The sequence below is a fragment of the Trematomus bernacchii genome, unplaced genomic scaffold, assembly GCF_902827165.1.
Source record: "Trematomus bernacchii unplaced genomic scaffold, fTreBer1.1, whole genome shotgun sequence".
Taxonomy (NCBI): Eukaryota; Metazoa; Chordata; class Actinopteri; order Perciformes; family Nototheniidae; genus Trematomus; species Trematomus bernacchii.
Window position 1 is genome coordinate 590,001 of NW_022987705.1, and position 24,780 is coordinate 614,780.

The window sequence follows — 24,780 nt, forward strand, 5'->3', positions numbered from 1 at the left end:
TTATACTGTTTACTTATACTCACTGTTACTCTGTATACTTATACTTACTGTTATATATACTCTGTGTACTTATACTTACTGTTATATACACTCTGTGTACTTATACTCACTGTTATATATACTCTGTGTACTTATACTTAATTGTATATATACTGTATACTTACTGTTGTATATACTCTGTGTACCTATACTCACTGTTGTATATACTCTGTATACTTACTGCTGTTGTATATACTTATACTTACTGTTGTTGTATATATGCTAAGTATAGTTATTGTGGTATATGTACTAAGTATACTTACTGTTGTGGTATACATACTCAGTATACTTGTACTTATTGTTTTATGTGTACTCAGTATACTTGTTGTATATGTACTCAGTGTACTGTTGTATATGTACTCAGTGTACTGTTGTATATGTACTCAGTGTACTGTGTACTCAGTGTACTTGTTGTATATGTACTTAGTGTACTTGTTGTATATGTACTCAGTGTACTGTTGTATATGTACTCAGTGTACTGTGTACTCAGTGTACTGTTGTATATGTACTCAGTGTACTGTACACATACAACAGTACACTGAGTACACACTACACTGAATACACAGTACACTGAGTACAGAGTACACTGAGTATACAGTACACTGAGTAAATATACAATAAGTACACTGAGTACACATACTACAAGGACACTGAGTACACAGTACAATGAGTACACTGAGTATATTTACAAGTGTACTCAGTGGACTCCGTGTCCTTGTTGTATGTGTACTCAGTGTACTGTGTACTCAGTGTACTTACTGAGGGTAAAGTATGTCTCGCTGCAGTAATCCTTTAAGAAGTCTCAGCAGACTGAAAATACTTCACTGAGCTGCAACTCACTGCTAATATACAGTGCTATATACAGTATTATATACAGTGCTATATACAGTATATAGAGTGCTATATACAGTATAAAGAGTGCTATATACCCCTTGTATACAGTATACACAGTGATATACAGTATTAATACATGATGTCTAATGTAATATATAGTATTATATACATTATATACAGTATACACAGTATTATATACAGTATTAGTACATGATGAGTATTCTCTCTTGTCCCCCTGCAGGTTCAGGAGGGAACTGACACTGAGATCCAGAAACTCCACATATTTATTATATTTATTGTTGTTATTATTTATATTTGTCATCAGTATATAAAGTATTATTTGAAGACGTAGAGAGAAAGAGGAGGATGGGATTCGCTGAGCTGCTGGAGGAGGTGAGACAGTTTCTCTAACCCAGGGGGTGAGACAGTTTCTCTAACCCAGGGGGTGAGACAGGAGGTGAGACAGTTTATCTAACCCAGAGGGTGAGACAGGAGGTGAGACAGTTTCTCTAACCCAGGGGGTGAGACAGAAGGTGAGAAAGTTTCGATAACCCAGGGGGTGAGACAGTTTCTCTAACCCAGGGGGTGAGACAGGAGGTGAGACAGTTTCTCTAACCCAGGGGGTGAGACCGTTTCTCTAACCCAGGAAGTGAGACAGGAGGTGAGACAGTTTCTCTAACCCAGGAGGTGAGACAGGAGGTGAGACAGTTTCTCTAACCCAGGAAGTGAGACAGGAGGTGAGACAGTTTCTCTAACCCAGGGGGTGAGACAGTTTCTCTAACCCAGGAGGTGAGACAGGAGGTGAGACAGTTTCTCTAACCCAGGGGGTGAGACAGTTTCTCTAACCCAGGGGGTGAGACAGTTTCTCTAATCTAGGAGGTGAGATAGTTTCTCTAACCCAGGAGGTGAGACAGTTTCTCTAACCCAGGGGGTGAGACAGTTTCTCTAACCCAGGGGGTGAGAAAGTTTCTATAACCCAGGGGGTGAGACAGGAGGTGAGATAGAAGGTGAGAAAGCTTCTATAACCCAGGGGGTGAGACAGTTTCTCTAACCCAGGGGGTGAGACAGGAGGTGAGACAGTTACTCTAACCCAGGGGGTGAGACAGTTTCTCTAACCCAGGGGGTGAGACAGGAGGTGAGACAGTTTCTCTAACCCAGGGGGTGAGACAGAAGGTGAGAAAGTTTCTATAACCCAGGAGGTGAGACAGTTTCTCTAACCCAGGGGGTGGGACAGGAGGTGAGACAGTTTCTCTAACCCAGGAGGTGAGACAGTTTCTCTAATCCAGGGGGTAAGACAATTTCTCTAACCCATGAGGTGAGAGAGTTTCTCTAACCCAGGAAGTGAGACAGTTTCTCTAATCCAGGGGGTAAGACAATTTCTCCAACCCATGGGGTGAGACAGTTTCTCTAACCCAGGGGGTGAGACAGTTTTTCTAACCCAGGGGGTGAGAAAGTTTCTATAACCCAGGGGGTGAGACAGGAGGTGAGACTGAAGGTGAGAAAGCTTCTATAACCCAGGGGGTGAGACAGTTTCTCTAACCCAGGGGGTGAGACAGGAGGTGAGACAGTTTCTCTAACCCAGGGGGTGAGACAGAAGGTGAGAAAGTTTCTCTAACCCAGGAGGTGAGACAGTTTCTCTAACCCAGGGGGTAAGACAGTTTCTCTAACCCAGGGGGTGAGACAGTTTCTCTAACCCAGAGGGTGAGACAGGAGGTGAGACAGTTTCTCTAACCCAGGAGGTGAGACAGTTTCTCTAACCCAGGGGGTGAGACAGGAGGTGAGACAGTTTCTCTAACCCAGGGGGTGATACAGTTTCTCTAACCCAGGGGGTAAGACAGTTTTCTCTAACCCAGGGGGTGAGACAGTTTCTCTAACCCAGGGGGTGAGACAGGAGGTGAGACAGTTTCTCTAACCCAGGGGGTGAGACAGTTTCTCTAACCCAGGGGGTGAGACAGTTTCTCTAACCCAGGAGGTGAGACAGGAGGTGAGACAGTTTCTCAAACCCAGGGGGTGAGACAGAGGGTGAGAAAGTTTCTATAACCCAGGAGGTGAGACAGGAGGTGAGACAGTTTCTCTAACCCAGGGGGGTGAGACGTTTCTCTAACCCAGGAGGTGAGACAGGAGGTGAGACAGTTTCTCTAACCCAGGAGGTGAGACAGTTTCTCTAACCCAGGGGGTGAGACAGGAGGTGAGACAGTTTCTCTAACCCAGGAGGTGAGACAGTTTCTCTGACCCAGGGGGTGAGACAGGAGGTGAGACAGTTTCTCTAACCCAGGGGGTGAGACCATTTCTCTAACCCAGGGGGTGAGACAGTTTCTCTAACCCAGGAGGTGAGACAGGAGGTGAGACAGTTTCTCTAACCTAGGGGGTGAGACAGTTTCTATAACCCAGTGGGAGAGACAGGAGGTGAGACAGTTTCTCTAACCCAGGGGGTGAGACAGTTTCTCTAACCCAGGGGGTGAGAAAGTTTCTATAACCCAGGGGGTGAGACAGGAGATGAGTCAGAAGGTGAGAAGGCTTCTATAACCCAGGGGGTGAGACAGTTTCTCTAACCCAGGGGGTGAGACAGGAGGTGAGACAGTTTCTCTAACCCAGGGGGTGAGACAGAAGGTGAGACAGTTTCTCTAACCCAGGGGGTGATACAGTTTCTCTAACCCAGGGGGTAAGACAGTTTCTCTAACCCAGGGGGTGAGACAGTTTCTCTAACCCAGGGGGTGAGACAGGAGGTGAGACAGTTTCTCTAACCCAGGGGGTGAGACAGTTTCTCTAACCCAGGGGGTGAGACAGTTTCTCTAACCCAGGAGGTGAGACAGGAGGTGAGACAGTTTCTCAAACCCAGGGGGTGAGACAGAGGGTGAGAAAGTTTCTATAACCCAGGAGGTGAGACAGGAGGTGAGACAGTTTCTCTAACCCAGGAGGTGAGACAGGAGGTGAGACAGTTTCTCTAACCCAGGAGGTGAGACAGTTTCTCTAACCCAGGGGGTGAGACAGGAGGTGAGACAGTTTCTCTAACCCAGGAGGTGAGACAGTTTCTCTAACCCAGGAGGTGAGACAGGAGGTGAGACAGTTTCTCTGACCCAGGGGGTGAGACAGGAGGTGAGACAGTTTCTCTAACCCAGGGGGTGAGACCATTTCTCTAACCCAGGGGGTGAGACAGTTTCTCTAACCCAGGAGGTGAGACAGGAGGTGAGACAGTTTCTCTAACCTAGGGGGTGAGACAGTTTCTATAACCCAGTGGGAGAGACAGGAGGTGAGACAGTTTCTCTAACCCAGGGGGTGAGACAGTTTCTCTAACCCAGGGGGTGAGAAAGTTTCTATAACCCAGGGGGTGAGACAGGAGGTGAGTCAGAAGGTGAGAAGGCTTCTATAACCCAGGGGGTGAGACAGTTTCTCTAACCCAGGGGGTGAGACAGGAGGTGAGACAGTTTCTCTAACCCAGGGGGTGAGACAGAAGGTGAGACAGTTTCTCTAACCCAGGAGGTGAGACAGTTTCTCTAACCCAGGAGGTGAGACAGGAGGTGAGACAGTTTCTCTAACCCAGGAGGTGAGACAGTTTCTCTAACGCTGGTTGTAAGAAAGTTTATCTAACCCAGGGGGTGAGACAGTTTCTCTAACCCAGGGGGTGAGACAGTTTCTCTAACCCAGGGGGTGAGACAATTTCTCTATCCCAGGAGGTGAGACAGGAGGTGAGACAGTTTCTCTAACCCAGGGGGTGAGACGGTTTCTCTAACCCAGGAGGTGAGACCAGGAGGTGAGACAGTTTCTCTAACCCAGGGGGTGAGACAGGAGGTGAGACAGTTTCTCTAACCCAGGAGGTGAGACAGTTTCTCTAACCCTGGTTGTAAGAAAGTTTATCTAACCCAGGGGGTGAGACAGTTTCTCTAACCCAGGGGGTGAGACAGGAGGTGAGACAGTTTCTCTAACCCAGGGGGTGAGACAGTTTCTCTAACCCAGGAGGTGAGACAGGAGGTGAGACAGTTTCTCTAACCCAGGAGGTGAGACAGTTTCTCTAACCCAGGGGGTGAGACAGGAGGTGAGACAGTTTCTCTAACCCAGGAGGTGAGACAGTTTCTCTAACCCAGGAGGTGAGACAGGAGGTGAGACAGTTTCTCTAACCCAGGGGGTGAGACAGTTTCTCTAACCCAGGGGGTGAGACAGTTTCTCTAATCTAGGAGGTGAGATAGTTTCTCTAACCCAGGAGGTGAGACAGTTTCTCTAACCCAGGGGGTGAGACAGTTTCTCTAACCCAGGGGGTGAGAAAGTTTCTATAACCCAGGGGGTGAGACAGGAGGTGAGATAGAAGGTGAGAAAGCTTCTATAACCCAGGGGGTGAGACAGTTTCTCTAACCCAGGGGGTGAGACAGGAGGTGAGACAGTTACTCTAACCCAGGGGGTGAGACAGTTTCTCTAACCCAGGGGGTGAGACAGGAGGTGAGACAGTTTCTCTAACCCAGGGGGTGAGACAGAAGGTGAGAAAGTTTCTATAACCCAGGAGGTGAGACAGTTTCTCTAACCCAGGGGGTGGGACAGGAGGTGAGACAGTTTCTCTAACCCAGGAGGTGAGACAGTTTCTCTAATCCAGGGGGTAAGACAATTTCTCTAACCCATGAGGTGAGAGAGTTTCTCTAACCCAGGAAGTGAGACAGTTTCTCTAATCCAGGGGGTAAGACAATTTCTCCAACCCATGGGGTGAGACAGTTTCTCTATCCCAGGGGGTGAGACAGTTTCTCTAACCCAGGGGGTGAGAAAGTTTCTATAACCCAGGGGGTGAGACAGGAGGTGAGACTGAAGGTGAGAAAGCTTCTATAACCCAGGGGATGAGACAGTTTCTCTAACCCAGGGGGTGAGACAGGAGGTGAGACAGTTTCTCTAACCCAGGGGGTGAGACAGAAGGTGAGAAAGTTTCTCTAACCCAGGAGGTGAGACAGTTTCTCTAACCCAGGGGGTAAGACAGTTTCTCTAACCCAGGGGGTGAGACAGTTTCTCTAACCCAGAGGGTGAGACAGGAGGTGAGACAGTTTCTCTAACCCAGGAGGTGAGACAGTTTCTCTAACCCAGGGGGTGAGACAGGAGGTGAGACAGTTTCTCTAACCCAGGGGGTGATACAGTTTCTCTAACCCAGGGGGTAAGACAGTTTCTCTAACCCAGGGGGTGAGACAGTTTCTCTAACCCAGGGGGTGAGACAGGAGGTGAGACAGTTTCTCTAACCCAGGGGGTTAGACAGTTTCTCTAACCCAGGGGGTGAGACAGTTTCTCTAACCCAGGAGGTGAGACAGGAGGTGAGACAGTTTCTCAAACCCAGGGGGTGAGACAGAGGGTGAGAAAGTTTCTATAACCCAGGAGGTGAGACAGGAGGTGAGACAGTTTCTCTAACCCAGGGGGTGAGACAGTTTCTCTAACCCAGGAGGTGAGACAGGAGGTGAGACAGTTTCTCTAACCCAGGAGGTGAGACAGTTTCTCTAACCCAGGGGGTGAGACAGGAGGTGAGACAGTTTCTCTAACCCAGGAGGTGAGACAGTTTCTCTAACCCAGGAGGTGAGACAGGAGGTGAGACAGTTTCTCTGACCCAGGGGGTGAGACAGGAGGTGAGACAGTTTCTCTAACCCAGGGGGTGAGACCATTTCTCTAACCCAGGGGGTGAGACAGTTTCTCTAACCCAGGAGGTGAGACAGGAGGTGAGACAGTTTCTCTAACCTAGGGGGTGAGACAGTTTCTATAACCCAGTGGGAGAGACAGGAGGTGAGACAGTTTCTCTAACCCAGGGGTGAGACAGTTTCTCTAACCCAGGGGGTGAGAAAGTTTCTATAACCCAGGGGGTGAGACAGGAGGTGAGTCAGAAGGTGAGAAGGCTTCTATAATCCAGGGGGTGAGACAGTTTCTCTAACCCAGGGGGTGAGACAGGAGGTGAGACAGTTTCTCTAACCCAGGGGGTGAGACAGAAGGTGAGACAGTTTCTCTAACCCAGGAGGTGAGACAGTTTCTCTAACCCAGGAGGTGAGACAGGAGGTGAGACAGTTTCTCTAACCCAGGAGGTGAGACAGTTTCTCTAACCCTGGTTGTAAGAAAGTTTATCTAACCCAGGGGGTGAGACAGTTTCTCTAACCCAGGGGGTGAGACAGTTTCTCTAACCCAGGGGGTGAGACAATTTCTCTAACCCAGGAGGTGAGACAGGAGGTGAGACAGTTTCTCTAACCCAGGGGGTGAGACGGTTTCTCTAACCCAGGAGGTGAGACAGGAGGTGAGACAGTTTCTCTAACCCAGGGGGTGAGACAGGAGGTGAGACAGTTTCTCTAACCCAGGAGGTGAGACAGTTTCTCTAACCCTGGTTGTAAGAAAGTTTATCTAACCCAGGGGGTGAGACAGTTTCTCTAACCCAGGGGGTGAGACAGTTTCTCTAACCCAGGGGGTGAGACAATTTCTCTAACCCAGGAGGTGAGACAGGAGGTGAGACAGTTTCTCTAACCCAGGGGGTGAGACGGTTTCTCTAATCCAGGAGGTGAGACAGGAGGTGAGACAGTTTCTCTAACCCAGGGGGTGAGACAGTTTCCCTAACCAAGGAGGTGAGACAGTTTCTCTAACCCAGGAGGTGAGACAGGAGGTGAGACAGTTTCTCTAACCCAGGGGGTGAGACAGGAGGTGAGACAGTTTCTCTAACCCAGGGGGTGAGACAGTTTCTCTAACCCAGGGGGTGAGACAGTTTCTCTAACCCAGGAGGTGAGACAGGAGGTGAGACAGTTTATCTAACCCAGGGGGTGAGACCGTTTCTCTAACCCAGGGGGTGAGACCGTTTCTCTAACCCAGGAGGTGAGACAGGAGGTGAGACAGTTTCTCTAACCTAGGGGGTGAGACAGTTTCTCTAACCAAGGGGGAGAGACAGGAGGTGAGACAGTTTATCTAACCCAGGGGGAGAGACAGGAGGTGAGACAGTTTCTCTAACCCAGGGGGTGAGACAGTTTCTCTAACTCAGGGGGTGAGAACGTTTCTATAACCCAGGGGGTGAGACAGGAGGTGAGACAGTTTCTCTAACCCAGGGGGTGAGACAGTTTCTCTAACCCAGGGGGTGAGACAGGAGGTGAGACAGTTTCTCTAAACCAGGGGGTGAGACAGAAGGTGAGAAAGTTTCTATAACCCAGGAGGTGAGACAGTTTCTCTAACCCAGGGGGTGAGACAGTTTCTCTAACCCAGGAGGTGAGACAGGAGGTGAGACAGTTTCTCTAACCCAGGAGGTGAGACAGTTTCTCTAATCCAGGGGGTAAGACAATTTCTCTAACCCATGGGGTGAGACAGTTTCTCTAACCCAGGAGGTGAGACAGTTTATCTAACCCAGGAGGTGATACAGTTTCTCTAATCCAGGGGGTAAGACAATTTCTCTAACCCAGGGGGTGAGACCGTTTCTCTAACCCAGGGGGTTAGACAGTTTCTCTAACCCAGGAGGTGAGACAGGAGGTGAGACAGTTTCTCTAACCTAGGGGGTGAGACAGTTTCTCTAACCCAGGGGGAGAGACAGGAGGTGAGACAGGAGGTGGGACAGTTTCACTTGTCTCACCACCTGTCTCACCCATCTCTCACCACCTGTCTCACCACCTGTCTCACCCATCTCTCACCACCTGTCTCACCACCTGTCTCCCCCTCTCTCACCACCTGTCTCCCCCCTCTCTCACCACCTGTCTCACCCTCAGGCTGGGGGCTTTGGCAGATATCAATGGCTCCATGTGACTCTCATCAGTTTGCCTGGTCTGATGATGGCCAGTCAGAACCTGCTGAACAACTTCGTCTCAGGAAGTCCCGCCCACCACTGCAGCCTACCGACCAATCACAGCAGCCGATACAACCTGTCCCACTACCAGGTGACCCGTCTGTCTGTCTGTCTGTCTGTCTGTCTCTCTGTCTGTCTGTCCCTCTGTCTGTCCCTCTGTCTGTCTGTCCCTCTGACTGTCTGTCTGTCTGTCTTTCTGTCTGTCTCTCTGTCTCTCTGTCTATCTGTCTGTTTGTCTCTCTGTCTGTCTGTCTTTCTGTCTGTCTGAACCGGTGATGGATGGATGTGATTTGTCGCTGTCACTGAATGGATGGATGTGATTGGCCGCTGTCACTGAATGGATGGATGTGATTGGCCGCTGTCACTGAATGGATGGATGTGATTGGTTGTTGCAGGTAGATGAGAAGCAGCTTCTGAGGGCCTTCATCCCGATGGACTCTTCAGGAAGTAGACTGGACCGCTGCAGGAGGTTTTATTATCAATACCTTCATTAATATATTACTAGTGTTGATTGGTTAACCTCCCTGTGACATCACTTCCTGTTTGTGTTGTTCAGGTTTGTGGAGCCTCAGTGGCAGCTGTTAGCGGCTAACAGCTCAGCTAACGTTAGCCAGATCCCAACCGAGGGATGTTTGGACGGATGGGCCTACGACCGCTCAGAGTTTCTCTCCACCACCGTGTCCGAGGTCAGAGGTCACCATGTCCATCTGGCTAATGCTAACCACGCTAACGCTAACCACGCTAATGCTAACCACACTAATGCTAAGCATTATTTACATTACATATCATTTAGCTGACACTTTTATCCGGAGAGACTTACAGTCGGTGCAGAACCACAACGAATCAAACTCTGACAACAGGAGCAGATACAGTGCATCCAGGAAGTATTCATACCCCTTCACTTTTTACACATTTGACATGTTACAGCCTTATTTCAAAATGGATTAAATTAATTTGTTTTCTCAACATTCTACACACAATACTCCATAATGTCAAAGTGAAAAAAGTTTTTAAAGAAAGGTTTTAAATGTATTAAAAATAAAACACTCAAATATCTGCTTAAGTATTCATACCCTTTACTCAGTACTTTGTTGAAGCACCTTTGGCAGCTATTACAGCCTCAAGTCTTCTTGAGTATGATGAGCACACCTTTCTCTGGGCAGTTTCTTCTCTGCAAATCGTCTCAAGCTCCATCAGGTTGGACGGGGAGCGTCTTTACACTCAAGGACATTCACAGACTTGTCCTGAAGCCACTCCTTTGATATCTTGGCTGTGTGCTTAGGGTCGTTGTCCTGTTGAAAGGTGGACCTTCGCCCCAGTCTGAGGTCCACAGCGCTCTGGAGCAGGTTTTCATCAAGGATCTCCCTGTACATCGCTGCATTCATCTTTCCCTTGATCCTGACTAGTCTCCCAGTTCCTGCTGCTGAAGAACCTCCCACAGCATGATGCTGCCACCCACATGCTTCACCGTAGGGATGGTGTTGGCCAGGTGATGAGCGGTGCCTGGGTTCCTCCAGACATGATGCTGCCACCCCCATGCTTCACCGGAGGGGTGGTGTTGGCCAGGTGATGAGCGGTGCCTGGGTTCCTCCAGACATGATGCTGCCACCACCATGCTTCACTGGAGGGATGGTGTTGGCCAGGTGATGAGCGGTGCCTTGCTCCATGGGGGCTTTCATGTGCCTTTTGCTGAAGAGTGGCTTCCTTCTGGCCACCCTACCATAAAGGCCTGATTGGTGGAGTGCTGCACAGATGGTTGTCCTTCTGGAAGGTTCTCCCATCTCCACAGAAGAACACTGGAGCTCTGTCAGAGTGACCATCAGGTTCTTGGTCACCTCTCTGACTAAGGTCCTTCTCCCCTGATGCTCAGTTTGGTTTGGGCGGCCAGCTCTAGGAAGAGCCGTGGTGGTTTCAAACATCTTCCATTTGCAAATGATGGAGACCACTGTGCTCGTTGGGACCTTCAATGCTGCAGAAACATGTTTCTGTACCCTTCCCCAGATCTGTGCCTTGATACAATCCTGTCTCTGAGGTCTACAGACAATTCCTTGGACCTCATGACTTGGTTTGTGCTCTGATGTGCAATGTGTCAACTGTGGGACCTCATATAGACAGGTGTGTTCCTTTCCAAGTCATGTCCAATCAATTGAATTGACTACAGGTGGACTCCAGTCAGGTTATGGAAACATCTGGAGGATGATCAGTGGAAACGGGATGCACTTGAGCTCAATTTTCAGTGTCATAAGAAAAGGTGTGAGTACTTATGTACATGTGATATTTCATTTGATTATTTTCAAGACCTTTGCAAAAAAATCTTTAAAAATGTTTTTCTTTTTGTCATTATGGATTATTGTTTGTGGAATGTTGAGGAAAAAAAATAATTTAATCCATTTTGAATCAGCTGGTCTGGGACCAGAGCTCCAGATAGAGAACCTGAGGGGAAGGGTTAGGGTTACCTAACAGCTAGCAGCTAACAGCTAACAGCCAACAGCTAGCAGCCAGCAGCTAACAGCTAGCAGCTAACAGCTAACAGCTAACAGCTAACAGCTTACAGCTAGCAGCTAACAGCTAACAGCTAACAGCTTACAGCTAGCAGCTGACAATTGTCTCTCTCCTGTCTGTCTCTCTCCTGTCTGTCTCTGACCTGTCTGTCTCTCTCCTGTCTGTCTCTCTCCTGTCTGTCTCTCAGCTGTCCGTCTCTCTCCTGTCTGTCTCTCACCTGTCTGTCTCTCACCTGTCTGTCTGTCTCTCTCCTGTCTGTCTCTCACCTGTCTGTCTCTGACCTGTCTGTCTCTCTCCTGTCTGTCTCTGACCTTTCTGTCTCTGACCTGTCTGTCTCTCACCTGTCTGTCTCTCAGTGGGACCTGGTCTGTGGTCTCCGGCCTCTCAAACAGATGATCCAGACCATCTATATGGGGGGCGTTCTGACAGGAGCCATTGTGTACGGAGGGCTGTCAGACAGGTACAAACACACACAAACAATACACACACACACACACACACACACACACACACACACACACACACACACACACACACACACACACACACACCCCCCCCCCCCCACACACACACACACACACCCCCACACACACACACACACACACACCCCCCACACACACACACACCCACACACACACACCCACACACACACACACACACACACACACACACACACACACACACACACACACACACACACACACACACACACACACACACACACACACACACACACACACACACTGTATATGTAGTGGCCAATTGTCCAAAAGAAAATTAATGTTCAAAGGCCACTTAGTCTAGGAGGCAAATTCGAGTATTGACTCGCGTATATTCAAGAAATCAGATACCTTGCTCGTTCGATTCAGGTGCTTTATTGAGAGGGTCAATGATCAGCTGGCGGCCCACTGCGGACGTGCAACATTTGCACGGTATTTAAACAAATAAACAAACAAGATCCCTCGGTCATATGGATGTGTGCGGTCAAAAACCTTTTCCAACTTCCTCTCTAGACTTCCTGCTGTGTCATGCTGGCAGCGTCGTTTATACCTGAGCACGCTCCTACGATTGCTTTCTATAAATAATAACAAAACATAAACTAGAGCTGTCCATAAGAAAGATAACACGTTACAAAAACAGTATAATAATAATCCATAGTTATTCGGCTCATTTAAGTTAAATTAAAGAATATTCAATTGGCTCACAAAACCATAATTCATTACCATAAAATAATGTGCCTAAATGGCTCTTACAATTCCGGCCCCTAATTATAAGGCGGGAAGACTTATAATTAATAATAATAACAAGAGTCATTTCCAAACAAAAATATGGCTAACAATAGCTAAATTGTACTCCTAACAAACAACGTTTGCATTTACTTATGGGGGAGGAATCCACCTACACCCCTTGACATAGGTTTTCCATAAAACAAACTAAATATACGTATTTTATGTACGTTTTTTTTTTTTAAAGGGATGAACAAGCGCCCTGAAAATGCATTGTGCCCTACTGCAAAATCAAGTGTCCTATTCACAAATGAGGCAAAGTCTTTCCACAGGCCTCTCCAAAGTACTGGATTTTGTTTTTACCAGTACTCTACGAACCAGTCCTTTAGAGTCTGTGATGGTCTGCACGACTCTTCCCAGAAGCCACGAGCTCCGAGGGGCGTTGTCGTCCAGGATCATGACAATGTGCCCTGGTGCTAGATTCTGCTTCACTTTAGTCCATTTTTGACGCTCCTGTAGGTCAGGCAGGTACTCACGCACCCACCTTTTCCAGAACAGGTCTGATATGTACTGCGTCTGCTTCCATCTGCGACGTGTGTAGCAGTCATCCTTGCAGCTTAGTCCTGGAGGAAGCAATGGCTGTTTCTTTAATAACAGCAGATTATTTGGCATCAGCGGTTCAATGTCATTTGGGTCATCAGATGATGTGGTTAAAGGTCTGGCATTAAGTATGGCCTCAACTTCACACAACACAGTCTGAAGGCACTCGTCGTCAATTGTTTGCTCATGAAGGACAGACTTTAAGACCTTTTTTACGGATTTCACCTGCCTCTCCCATACTCCACCGAAGTGAGGTCCAGCAGGAGGGTTGAAAATCCACTGGATTCCTTTCTGAGCAAGAGCTTCCTGCATTTTGGCTTGATTCCACTGCTGCATAGCTGCCCGTAATTCTTTGTCTGCACTGACTAGGTTGGTGCCGTTGTCGGATCTCATAAGCGACAGGTAGCCCCTTCTGCACATGAAGCGACGCAGAGCATTTATACAGGAGTCTGTGTCAAGTGTGTGAGCGACCTCTAGGTGTATGGCTCGGATAGTCATGCATGTAAACAATACTCCATATCTTTTAACGATGCTGCAACCTCTTTTGACCTCTATAGGCCCAAAATAATCCACACCTACATTGGTGAAGGGTGGTTTGTTTGGAAGCAGTCTGTCTGAAGGTAAATCTGCCATCTTTTGTCCTTGACTCTTTGCCTGTAATTGTTTGCATGTCACACACCTAGACAGGATTTTTCTCACTGCTGAATTTGCAGCAGGAATCCAAAATCTCTGGCGCAGACGGGAAAGCATGTAGTTTCTTCCTGAATGTCCGACTCTTTCGTGTATATCTGGCAGAAGCAGCGTTGTAGGATGCATGTTGTTGGGCATGATTATGGGGTGCTTTGATTCTTCGGGCATCACAGATTTACTGAGTCGACCTCCAACTCTCAGAACGCCATCCAGCAGCACTGGGTCTAGTCTCCGAATGGGACTGTTACCTTTGACCAGTGTTCTTTCCTTTTTTAGAGCAGAAATCTCTGCCGGGAAACTGCGGTGTTGACAGTAGCGGATGATTTCCATCTCTGATTCGTTTAAGTCCTCCACAGTAAGGAGCCCCATGCTTAAGGTGCCTTCATACTGCTGCGTTTCTTTTTTCTTTTTGGCCCTTTGCCCGTTTGAGTCTTCGTCGTCTTTGTGGGTACGGACCTCCAATTCTTGACGTCTTTTACTTAGAATCAGGAGCTTAGTTTGAGCATCCATGCGATGGCTCTTTTCAGACGATACCAGCTTGAATAGTAGCGCATTAGCTTGTCCAATGCATCCATGCCTTCAACAACGTCTATACGGTGCATGAAGACAGGTTTTCTCACCTCATTGTCCTCCTCAGGGAGTTTCACACTGTCCTGTTTTTCAGGCCATTTGTAGTCTGGGTCTTTTAGGATCGCTGGCCCTTCCATCCAACTCTGTCTGGCCACAAACTGCTCTGCTGTGATACCACGAGAGGCACAGTCAGCTGGATTTTCTGCTGTGTTGATGTACCGCCATTGATCCACCTTTGTTTCTTCATGGATTATAGCAACCCTATTGGCCACGAAGGTCTTTAGACGTAGGGCCTCATTTGCTATGTACTTCAAGACTGCAGTGCTGTCGATCCAAAACACTGATTCTTGTAGTTCTAACTGGAGCTCCTTTCTGAGCAGTCTGTCCATCTTTACAGCTAGTACAGCAGCAGTTAACTCCATACGTGGGATGGTAGTTTGCTTCAGTGGAGCGACCCTTGCCTTTCCCATCATAAAGGCACAATGCACAAGGCCTTCCTCGTTTTTCAGCTTCAGGAATGACACCGACCCATAACCACTCTCACTGGCATCTGAGAGTGTAGCTGTGCAGTAGCAATACTTCCAAATCCCTCTTGCTTGATGCACCTCCTAACTAAAAAGTTGGAAAGCTGTGGTAGTTGGCTTAACCAGGTGCTCCAGTATTGTGCATGCCCATCAGGAATGTCCTCATCCCATGTAAGCTTTTCCTTGCATAGTTGCTGGAGAAAGATTTGAGCTGGGAGCACAACTGGGGCAAGGAATCCTAGTGGGTCGTAGATGGAGCTTACCACTGACAAAACTCCTCTTCTTGTGGCTGCTCTCAGGCGGATGTTGACTCTGAACTTGAATGAATCTGATTCTATGCACCAAAGGACGCCGAGTGCTCTTTCGACAGGCAGGGCCTCTTTAGCCAGATTTAGGTCTTTAACTTCCTTGGCTCTTTCACTTTCTGGAATAGTTTTCAAGAAGGCTCGGCTATTGCTTGTCCATTTGGTAAGGTGAAAGCCTCCTGAGGTGCACAAGGACATGAGGTCTTTGCTCAGGGCAATGGCTTCATACACATACTGTATATATATAACACACACACACACACACACACACACACTGTATATATATAACACACACACACACACACACACACACACACACACACACACACACACACACACACACACACACACACACACACACACACACACACGAGCTGTGAGCAGCAGCCAATCAGATTGTGTCCTCAGGTATGGGAGGCGGTCTGTGCTGATCTGGTCCTACCTGCAGCTGGGGGTCCTGGGGTGCAGCTCGGCTTTTTCTCCCTCGTACTCCACCTACTGCGCCTTCAGGTTCCTGAGCGGCATGGCTGTCTCTGGAGTCATTCTGAACGGAGTCTCTCTGAGTACTGTCTACCTGCTACCTGTCTGTCTGTCTGTCTGTCTGTCTGTCTGTCTGTCTGTCTGTCTGTCTGTCTGTCTGTCTGAACGGAGTCTCTCTGAGTACCTGTCTACCTGCCTGTCTATCTGTCTGTCTGTCTGAACGGAGTCTCTCTGAGTACCTGTCTACCTGCTACCTGTCTATCTGTCTGTCTGTCTGTCTGTCTGTCTGTCTGTCTGTCTGTCTGTCTGAACGGAGTCTCTCTGAGTACCTGTCTACCTGCTACCTGTCTGTCTGTCTATCTGTCTGTCTGTCTGTCTATCTATCTATCTGTCTGTCTGTCTGTCTATCTGTCTGTCTCTCTGTCTGTCTGTCTGAACGGAGTCTCTCTGAGTACCTGTCTGTCTCTAACCACCTGTCTGTCTGTCTGTCTGTCTGTCTGTCTCTGGAGTCATTCTGAACGGAGTCTCTCTGAGTACCTGTCTACCTGCTACCTGTCTCTAACCACCTGTCTACCTGCTACCTGTCTCTAACCACCTACCTGTCTCTAACCACCTACCTGTCTCTCTAACCACCTACCTGTCTCTAACCACCTGTCTGTCTCTAACCACCTGTCTCTCTAACTACCTACCTGTCTCTAACCACCTGTCTCTCTAACCACCTGTCTCTCTAACCACCTGTCTGTCTCTAACCACCTGTCTGTCTCTAACTACCTGTCTCTCTAACTACCTGTCTGTCTGCAGAGGTGGAGTGGATCCCCACCAAACAGAGGACTCTGGTTGGAACTCTCACTTCCTTCTTCTTCACGTTTGGTCAGATGATCCTGGCGGGGCTTGCCTATTGGCTGAGAGACTGGAGGAAAATTCAGCTGGTGGTGTGTCTGCCCCAGTTCCTGTTCTTCTCCTACTCCTGGTCAGTACCTTTCAAAATAAAAGCCTCTGCCCCAGTTCCTGTTCTTCTCCTACTCCTGGTCAGTACCTTTCAAAATAAAAGCCTCTGCCCCAGTTCCTGTTCTTCTCCTACGCCTGGTCAGTACCTTTCAAAATAAAAGCCTCTGCCCCAGTTCCTGTTCTTCTCCTACGCCTGGTCAGTACCTTTCAAAATAAAAGCCTCTGCCCCAGTTCCTATTCTTCTCCTACTCCTGGTCAGTGCCTTTCAAAATAAAAGCCTCTGCCCCAGTTCCTGTTCTTCTCCTACAGCTCGCCAGTACCTTTCAAAATAAAAGCCTCTGCCCCAGTTCCTGTTATTCTCCTACGCCTGGTCAGTGCCTTTCAAAATAAAAGCCTCTGCCACAGTTCCTGTTCTTCTCCTACAGCTGGCCAGTGCCTTTCACAATAAAAGCCTCTGCCCCAGTTCCTGTTCTTCTCCTACAGCTGGCCAGTGCCTTTCACAATAAAAGCCTCTGCCCCAGTTCCTGTTCTTCTCCTACGCCTGGTCAGTACCTTTCAAAATAAAAGCCTCTGCCCCAGTTCCTGTTCTTCTCCTACTCCTGGTCAGTACCTTTCAAAATAAAAGCCTCTGCCCCAGTTCCTGTTCTTCTCCTACTCCTGGTCAGTGCCTTTCAAAGTAAAAGCATCAGGAGGTTCTGCTCTCTGATTGCTCAGGTGGTTCTGCTCTCTGATTGGTCAGGTGGTTCTGCTCTCTGATTGGTCAGGTGGTTCTGCTCTCTAATTGCTCTGGAGGTTCTGCTCTCTGATTGGTCAGGTGGTTCTGCTCTCTGATTGGTCAGGTGGTTCTGCTCTCTGATTGCTCAGGAGGTTCTGCTCTCTGATTGCTCAGGTGGCTCTGCTCTCTGATTGGTCAGGTGGTTCTCGGAGTCGGCCCGCTGGTTGGTTCTGAATCGTCGTTCTGAAGACGCTCTGAAGTCTCTGCACCGAGTCGCTCGAGTCAACGGGAAGAAAGACATTGAGGACACGTTAACGCTGGAGGTAAGCTGTCAATTGTCTGTCACACATTTAGAGATGTCTGCTGTCCAATGAGAAGCTGAGCTCGGCACTGTGTGACCTGTGATGTCCAATGAGAAGCTGAGCTCGGCACTGTGTGACCTGTGATGTCCAATGAGAAGCTGAGGTCGGCACTGTGTGACCTGTGATGATGTCAAATGAGAAACTGAGCTCGGCACCGTGTGACCTGTGATGTCCAATGAGAAGCTGAGCTCGGCACCGTGTGACCTGTGATGTCCAATGAGAAGCTTAGCTCGGCACCGTGTGACCTGTGATGTCCAATGAGAAGCTGAGCTCGGCACCGTGTGACCTGTGATGTCCAATGATAAGCTGAGCTCGGCACTGTGTGACCTGTGATGTCCAATGAGATGCTGAGCTCGGCACCTTGTGACCCGCAGGTGCTGCACTCCAACATGAAGAAGGAGATGGACTCGAGCCGCTCGACCTTCACGGCGTACGACCTTCTGAGGACGAGACAAATGAGACGCATTTCCATCTGCCTGCTGGTCGTCTGGTGGGAGTTCAATAAACCTTTATTAACATAAACACACCTTCATTAACACCTTCATTAACACATTCACATCTTCATTAACCTGTTAAGCCCTGAGCCTGTTTTTCAGGTCTCAGGCTCGAAAATGACATTCCCAGTAAAAAACTGTAAATTATAGTGTCCGTCCAAAAAAATCTTTTTTACTTATAGTGAAAACTACCCTTGGATGATGGGTTAGTAGACTAAAAGCTTTAGGAATCCAAAGTACAACATATAATAAGTCCCCTGTATCAAGATTGATGTAAAACAAGTGACATTTGACCTTTTTAGAGAGATTTAGCAAAAACAAAACACTTCTGGGGTAATTTGGGTGGATTTTCCATATCTCTGGCCCCCCTTGGTCGATGTTGATGGTTGACACCTCTTTCTGACCGTTAGAGCCAATATAATTGAAGGGGCAGTCCCTCACACACACACATGGTAAGAAAATATATGGGGGCTTCGCGCATGCAGTTTTGCATCAGAGCGAACCTATACTCTAGCTCTGACATCTGGAAACGGAAAAGCAGTTGTATTGTTTATGGATTCTCAGAAATCATTTCAAAGGGACACAGACACAGTCAGCAGCGTTTTTATCGTTTTAATGCCATTGAAGACCACTTTTGACCAGACTACGACACAGGTAAGCCATGTTAGCGTTTTTATCGTTTTAATGCCATTGAAGACCACTTTTGACCAGACTACGACACAGGTAAGCCATGTTAGCGTTTTTAGCTACCTAGCGCCACATGTTTTGATGTCTGTTTTTGTTTATAAAGTCGCGAGTTCGTATCATAGAGTGATAATGTATGTACCAATCTATTCTGTGTCACCTCGCGATGTGAATCGGTGTGTTGGATGTGCAGAAAATATATATAATAAGGTTTTATGAGTGATTTTCGGTGCAGTAATCTGTTAGCATTTTTCGCTCGTTGCTAATTCAGAGGCTCAGCGTTAGCATTGTGGGTTTTATTTTGAAAAATAAATTAAAATGATCAGTTAGATGAGTTTCTTCCCGTTACATGGATATAAAACATTCATAGTTTATTAAATGAACATGCCCTCAGACACTGTTTCCTGCAAGATGTTGCGGGAGGGCCCCGGTACCGGGGTCTCTCGGGCTAAACAGGTTAACACCTTCATTAACCTGTTACGCACCGCCCCCCTGGTACCGGGCGGATAAACGCGTCATTTGCAGGAAACAACGTCTAAGGAATCTTAATATTTAATAAACTATGAATGTTTTATATCCATGTAACGGGAAGAAACTCATCTAACTGATCTTTTTAAAAAAGAAAATCTAAAAAAACCCACAATGCTAACACTCAGCCTCTGAATTATCCACGAGCGAAAAAATGTAACCTATCACTGCACCTAAACTCACTCATAACTCCCTTATTACTTATCCTAGATGCACAGCCAACCCATCGATTAGCATCTCCTGGAGACACAGAATCTGGGGGTGCCCACCTCAACACTCAGTGATAAACATTTGCGACGCTATAAACAAAAGCGTACATCAGAACATGTGGAGCTAGGTAGCTAGAAACGCTAACATGGCTTACCTTGGTCAAAACTGGTCTTCAATGGCATTAAAACGATAAAAAAACGATGCTGCAGTTAATCCATAGGTTAATCCAATGTGTCTGTGTCCTCTTTGAAATGATTTCTGATAATCCATAAGCAATAAAACTGCTTTTTCGTTTCCAAATGTCAGAGCGAGAGATCGCTTCACTCTGGTGCAAACCTGCATGCGGGAAGCCCCAACCGTTTGTTTTCACAACGAGTGTGTGTGGGGGCCTCCCCCTTCGATTCTATTGGCTCTAACGGTCAGAAAGAGGTGTCAACCATCCAAATCGACCAAGGGGGGCCAGAGATATGGAAAAAAAAACATTTTCACCCAAATCACCTCAGAGGTGGAGTGGTTTTGGCTAAACCTCTCTAAAAAGGTCAAATGTCACTTGTTTTGCATCAACCTTGATACAGGGTACTTATTATATGTTGTACTTTGGATTCCTAAAGCTTTTAGTCTACTAACCCATCATCCAAGGGTAGTTTTCACTATAAGTAAAAAATAATTTTTGGACGGACACTATAATTTACAGTTTTTTACTATGTAAAATCTGAATTTTCTTTAAAATAAAAAACATCTATATTGATTCTGACACTTCTACATCCAACTCACAGATGTATCCTTGCTTTGATAAAAGAAATTATTCATGTAACCCTTTTAGAAGTTAAGTTGTAGTCATTTGTTTTGGGCATTTCATTTTCGAGCCTGAAACATGAAAAACAGGCTTGGTGCTTAACAGGTTAACACATCCACATTTTTATTAACATTTTCATTAACACATACACAGCTGTAATAAACGTTATTGTTCTGCTATCAGCTGACAGAGTAGAGAAACAATGTGAAGCTTATGTTATTCCAACACAGTCTCACGGCATTTCGTGTTATAGTCACGAATTTAATCTATTGATTCGTGTTCACCAACACGATTTCGCCATTTTTTTCGTGTCACACAGAACGATTTTAAAAGCAATGTAAATCATAACAAATTAGAAGGAAAAACAGATTACAAAAAATACAGATTTCAGTATTCTGACACAGAACGATTTTAGAAGTAATGTATTTATATTGGTAGTGTGTTTCATGCCTGCACCAAATAATAATAAATTAGAAGGAAAAAAGATGACAAAAAATACAGATTTCAGTATTCTGAGGCTCTGAGCCCCATTTATTTTCCTCGCGGACGGCAAAAAAAACTCAGACATTATACAATTTAAAATAAAAGGGATAGGGTTGGGCTTAGGGTAAGATATTGAGTAAGAAAATGTTTTTATGAACCACACAGCTTCTGGTATTCCAAGACCCGACCGGACAAAAAGACGTGTTGCAGGCACGAAACATACTACCAATAGAAATACATTGCTTTTAAAATCGTTCTGTGTGACACGAAAAAAATGCGAAAATCGTGTTGGTGAACACGAATCAATAGATTAAATTAATTTCGTGACTATAACACGAAATGCCGTGAGACTGGGTTGGTTATTCAAACTGAAAACACAGATACACATGTCAGATAGCAGCAGTGTGTTTACATAGATTATATTTCTACATGATATATTTCTACATGATATATTTCATATTATATATTTATATAATTATATATCTATGTACATAAAGTTATGCCCGTCTGACAGTGATGTCATCCTGCAGGTTTGCCACCAGCTTTGCGTATTATGGTCTGGCGATGGACCTGCAGAAGTTTGGGGTGAGTCACATGATTAGCACTGATGCTACATGTAAGCTAACAGCAGCTAAGCTAACACTTCCTGTTACTCTCTGAATGTTTTCACTAACAGAGACATACGATCAAATTACATCAGAAAGAACAAACATACCTCCTCCTGTATCACCTGTTCCTGTCTCACCTATCCTCCTGTCTCACCTGTCTCTGTACCACCTGTTCCTGTCTCACCTGTCCTCCTGTCTCACCTGTCTCTGTACCACCTGTTCCTGTCCCACCTGTCCAACCTGTCTCCATCCCACCTGTCTCACCTGTCCAGGTGAGTATCTACCAGATCCAGCTGATCTTCGGGGCCGTGGATTTTCCCGCCAAGCTGGTGGCTCTGGGCATGCTCAGTTACCTGGGGAGACGCGTCTCTCAGGCCTCCTGCCTGTTCGTCTCCGCCCTCATCATCTTCGCCAACATCCTGGTCCCTGCAGGTAACACACACACACACACACACACACACACACACACACACACACACACACACCACACACACACACGCACACACACACGCACACACACTGACACACACACGCACACACACACACACAACACACACACACACACACACACACACACACACACACACACACACACACACACACACACACACACACACACACACACACACACACGCACACACTTACACACACACACACTAACACACGTAGTGTACTGAGGTGTGAGACCGGTGTACTCCCCCCACAGACATGCAGACGGTTCGCACCACACTGGCCTGTCTGGGTAAAGGCTTCACTTCGGCCTCCTTCACCACCGTGTACCTGTACACAGGTGAGCTGTACCCCACCGTGCTCAGGTGAGCCCCTGTACATATATAAATACATATATACAGTATACATACATTACACAGCCATGCATCATCTCTGTGTGTGTGTGTGTGTGTGTGTGTGTGTGTGTGTGTGTGTGTGTGTGTGTGTGTGTGTGTGTGTGTGTGTGTGTGTGTGTGTGTGTGTGTGTGTGTGTGTGTGTGTGTGCAGGCAGACAGGAATGGGCTTTGTTTCCACCATGGCGAGGGTCGGCAGCATGGCGGCGCCCGCGGTCCTGATCCTTGATGAGGTCTCTCGTTGAACATGTTATCATTATTGTTGTTGTTGTTTTTTGTCCCATGATTATAAGTACGTCCAGGAATCAGATACATCTCCCCCTTCCTACGTAATTCATGCTAACCCTTCTGATGGACTACATTTCCCAGGTACTCCCTGCTCTGCCCAGTGTTGTTTACGGGGGGGCGGCAGTGTTAGCCAGCGTCTTCGCCTGCTTCCTGCCGGAGACGCTCAACAAGCCGCTGCCCGACACCATCGAGGACGTGGAGGAGAACGGGTAAGCTAACGGCTAGCAGCTTAATTAGTCGCTCTGTAAGATAGCTGAATCAGCTGTGCTAGCGTTAGCAGTGCCAGCATTGTAAGTATAATCTTTTTTAGCATTATTAGCCGGGACAGGGTCATCGGTGTTAGCTGGCCCGCCGAAGGGTCCGAAAATGCTACATCTGCTAGCACCAGTGTGATCTCTGAAGTGTCATTTATGAAACTATTAATGTTCCACACCCAGCTGACGGGAAGAAACTCAGCTAACTGACGATACGAAAAAAAAATAATAATAATAATAATAATTCCCACAAGAAGCCTTTCAATGAGCCCTTAGCAAAGACGGACTAATGCTATTTCTGCTCATAACTCACAAAAATGATCATTTATAATTCATACTTTCTGCACAAACAACACATCATCTGAAAGCTGAGATTCCACAGATTCCATGGGTATACACCCCATCACTGCAGGCAATAATTCACTGAGCTAGCAGCCAGAACATAGCAAATAAACAACATCAGTTTTTAAATCCATGACAATAATTAGCAGGTTAAATATTTTTATTTATTTTCTAAATTTTATAATCATTTTTTTTTTTTTTTTTGATGGAATGAATAACTATAGTGATGATTCAATGTTATAAAATGATTTTTACAGTCTGGTACCTGAAAAAGGTCAAATGGAACCAGATGTGCCCAAATGTGCCCAAAGCTTAGTCCGCCTGGACTTTTTTTCCCTAAATCTCTCTAAAAAGGTCAATCTTCACTTGTTTTGCCTCAATCTTGATACAGGGTACTTATTATATGATATACGTTGGATTCCTAAAGCTTTTAGGTTACTAACCCATCATCCAAGGGTGGTTTTCACTATAAGTAATGGTTTTCTTTTAGGCGGAGGTAAGAATTTACACTTTTTTACTATGTTCCATCTGAATTTACTCTGACACAGAAACATCTATATTGATTCTGACACTTCTACATCCAACTCACAGATGTAACCTTGCTTTGAGAAAAAAGATTATTACCCTTTTAGAAATGAAGTTATAGTCATTTGTTCTGGGCATGTCATTTTCGAGCCAGAGGTGGCTTGGGGTCTAACAGAGTTAGCTGTGTTAGCATCCTTGCTTATATAAATGTTTTTGTTCAGGTTGGAAACAAACCTCGCCCCTCTCCAACCAGAAGAGGGCTTGGCTTTGAAAGAGGGCGTGGCCACAACAGAGGGCGTGGCTTTAAAAGAACTGAAGGAGGCAGAGGGGAGTGGCCTCAACGCTCTCTGACCAATCACATGGACCCTGACCCCCCCCAACGCTCTGACCAATCACATGGACCCTGACCCCCGCAAAGCTCTGACCAATCACACGGACCCTGACCCCCCCCAACGCTCTGACCAATCACATGGACCCTGACCCCCCCAATGCTCTGACCAATCACACGGACCCTGACCCCCCCAACGCTCTGACCAATCACACGGACCCCGACCCCCCCCCAACGCTCTGACCAATCACACGGACCCTGACCCCCGCAAAGCTCTGACCAATCACACGGACCCTGACCCCCCCCAACGCTCTGACCAATCACACGGACCCTGACCCCCCCCAATGCTCTGACCAATCACACGGATCCTGACCCCCCCCAATGCTCTGACCAATCACACGGACCCTGAACCCCCCAACGCTCTGACCAATCACACGGACCCTGACCCCCCCCCAACGCTCTGGCCAATCACACGGACCCTGACCCCCCCAAAGCTCTGACCAATCACACGGATCCTGACCCCTCAACGCTCTCTGACCAATCACATGGACCCTGACCCCCCCCAATGCTCTGACCAATCACAGGGATCCTGACCCCCCCAGCGCTCTGACCAATCACAGGGATCCTGACCCCCCCCCAACGCTCTGACCAATCACAGGGATCCTGACCCCCAACCCCCTCCTTCTTCAGATCTGTGGATGTTTTGTATTGTGAACGTTTGATGACAGATGATTTTGTAGTGAAATGAACACAGAAATTAAAGTGATTTTCACAGGAAGTGTGTACTCTGGTGTTTTATTGCAGTTCTACCAACATAGAGGAACCAGTACTTCCTGTAGTAGTTCCT

General features: G+C 47.1%; 1 protein-coding gene across 1 annotated transcript in view; it reads left to right on the top strand.

Annotated features, from left to right (window-relative positions):
* Positions 1-24,726, top strand: part of LOC117490692 (solute carrier family 22 member 6-like) — a 25,188-nt gene extending 462 nt beyond the window's left edge. The window contains exons 2-16 of the mRNA XM_034140472.1: positions 1,115-1,266; positions 8,553-8,720; positions 9,025-9,098; positions 9,186-9,315; positions 11,488-11,591; positions 15,455-15,609; positions 16,328-16,496; positions 17,389-17,512; positions 17,926-18,041; positions 21,277-21,331; positions 21,627-21,786; positions 22,061-22,169; positions 22,351-22,429; positions 22,566-22,693; positions 23,827-24,726. Coding sequence (XP_033996363.1) covers positions 1,240-1,266; positions 8,553-8,720; positions 9,025-9,098; positions 9,186-9,315; positions 11,488-11,591; positions 15,455-15,609; positions 16,328-16,496; positions 17,389-17,512; positions 17,926-18,041; positions 21,277-21,331; positions 21,627-21,786; positions 22,061-22,169; positions 22,351-22,429; positions 22,566-22,693; positions 23,827-23,956 — 1,728 coding nt within the window. The 5' untranslated portion in view covers positions 1,115-1,239 and the 3' untranslated portion in view covers positions 23,957-24,726. The remainder of the gene's footprint in view (positions 1-1,114; positions 1,267-8,552; positions 8,721-9,024; positions 9,099-9,185; positions 9,316-11,487; positions 11,592-15,454; positions 15,610-16,327; positions 16,497-17,388; positions 17,513-17,925; positions 18,042-21,276; positions 21,332-21,626; positions 21,787-22,060; positions 22,170-22,350; positions 22,430-22,565; positions 22,694-23,826) is intronic.
* The last annotated feature ends 54 nt before the right edge of the window (positions 24,727-24,780 follow it).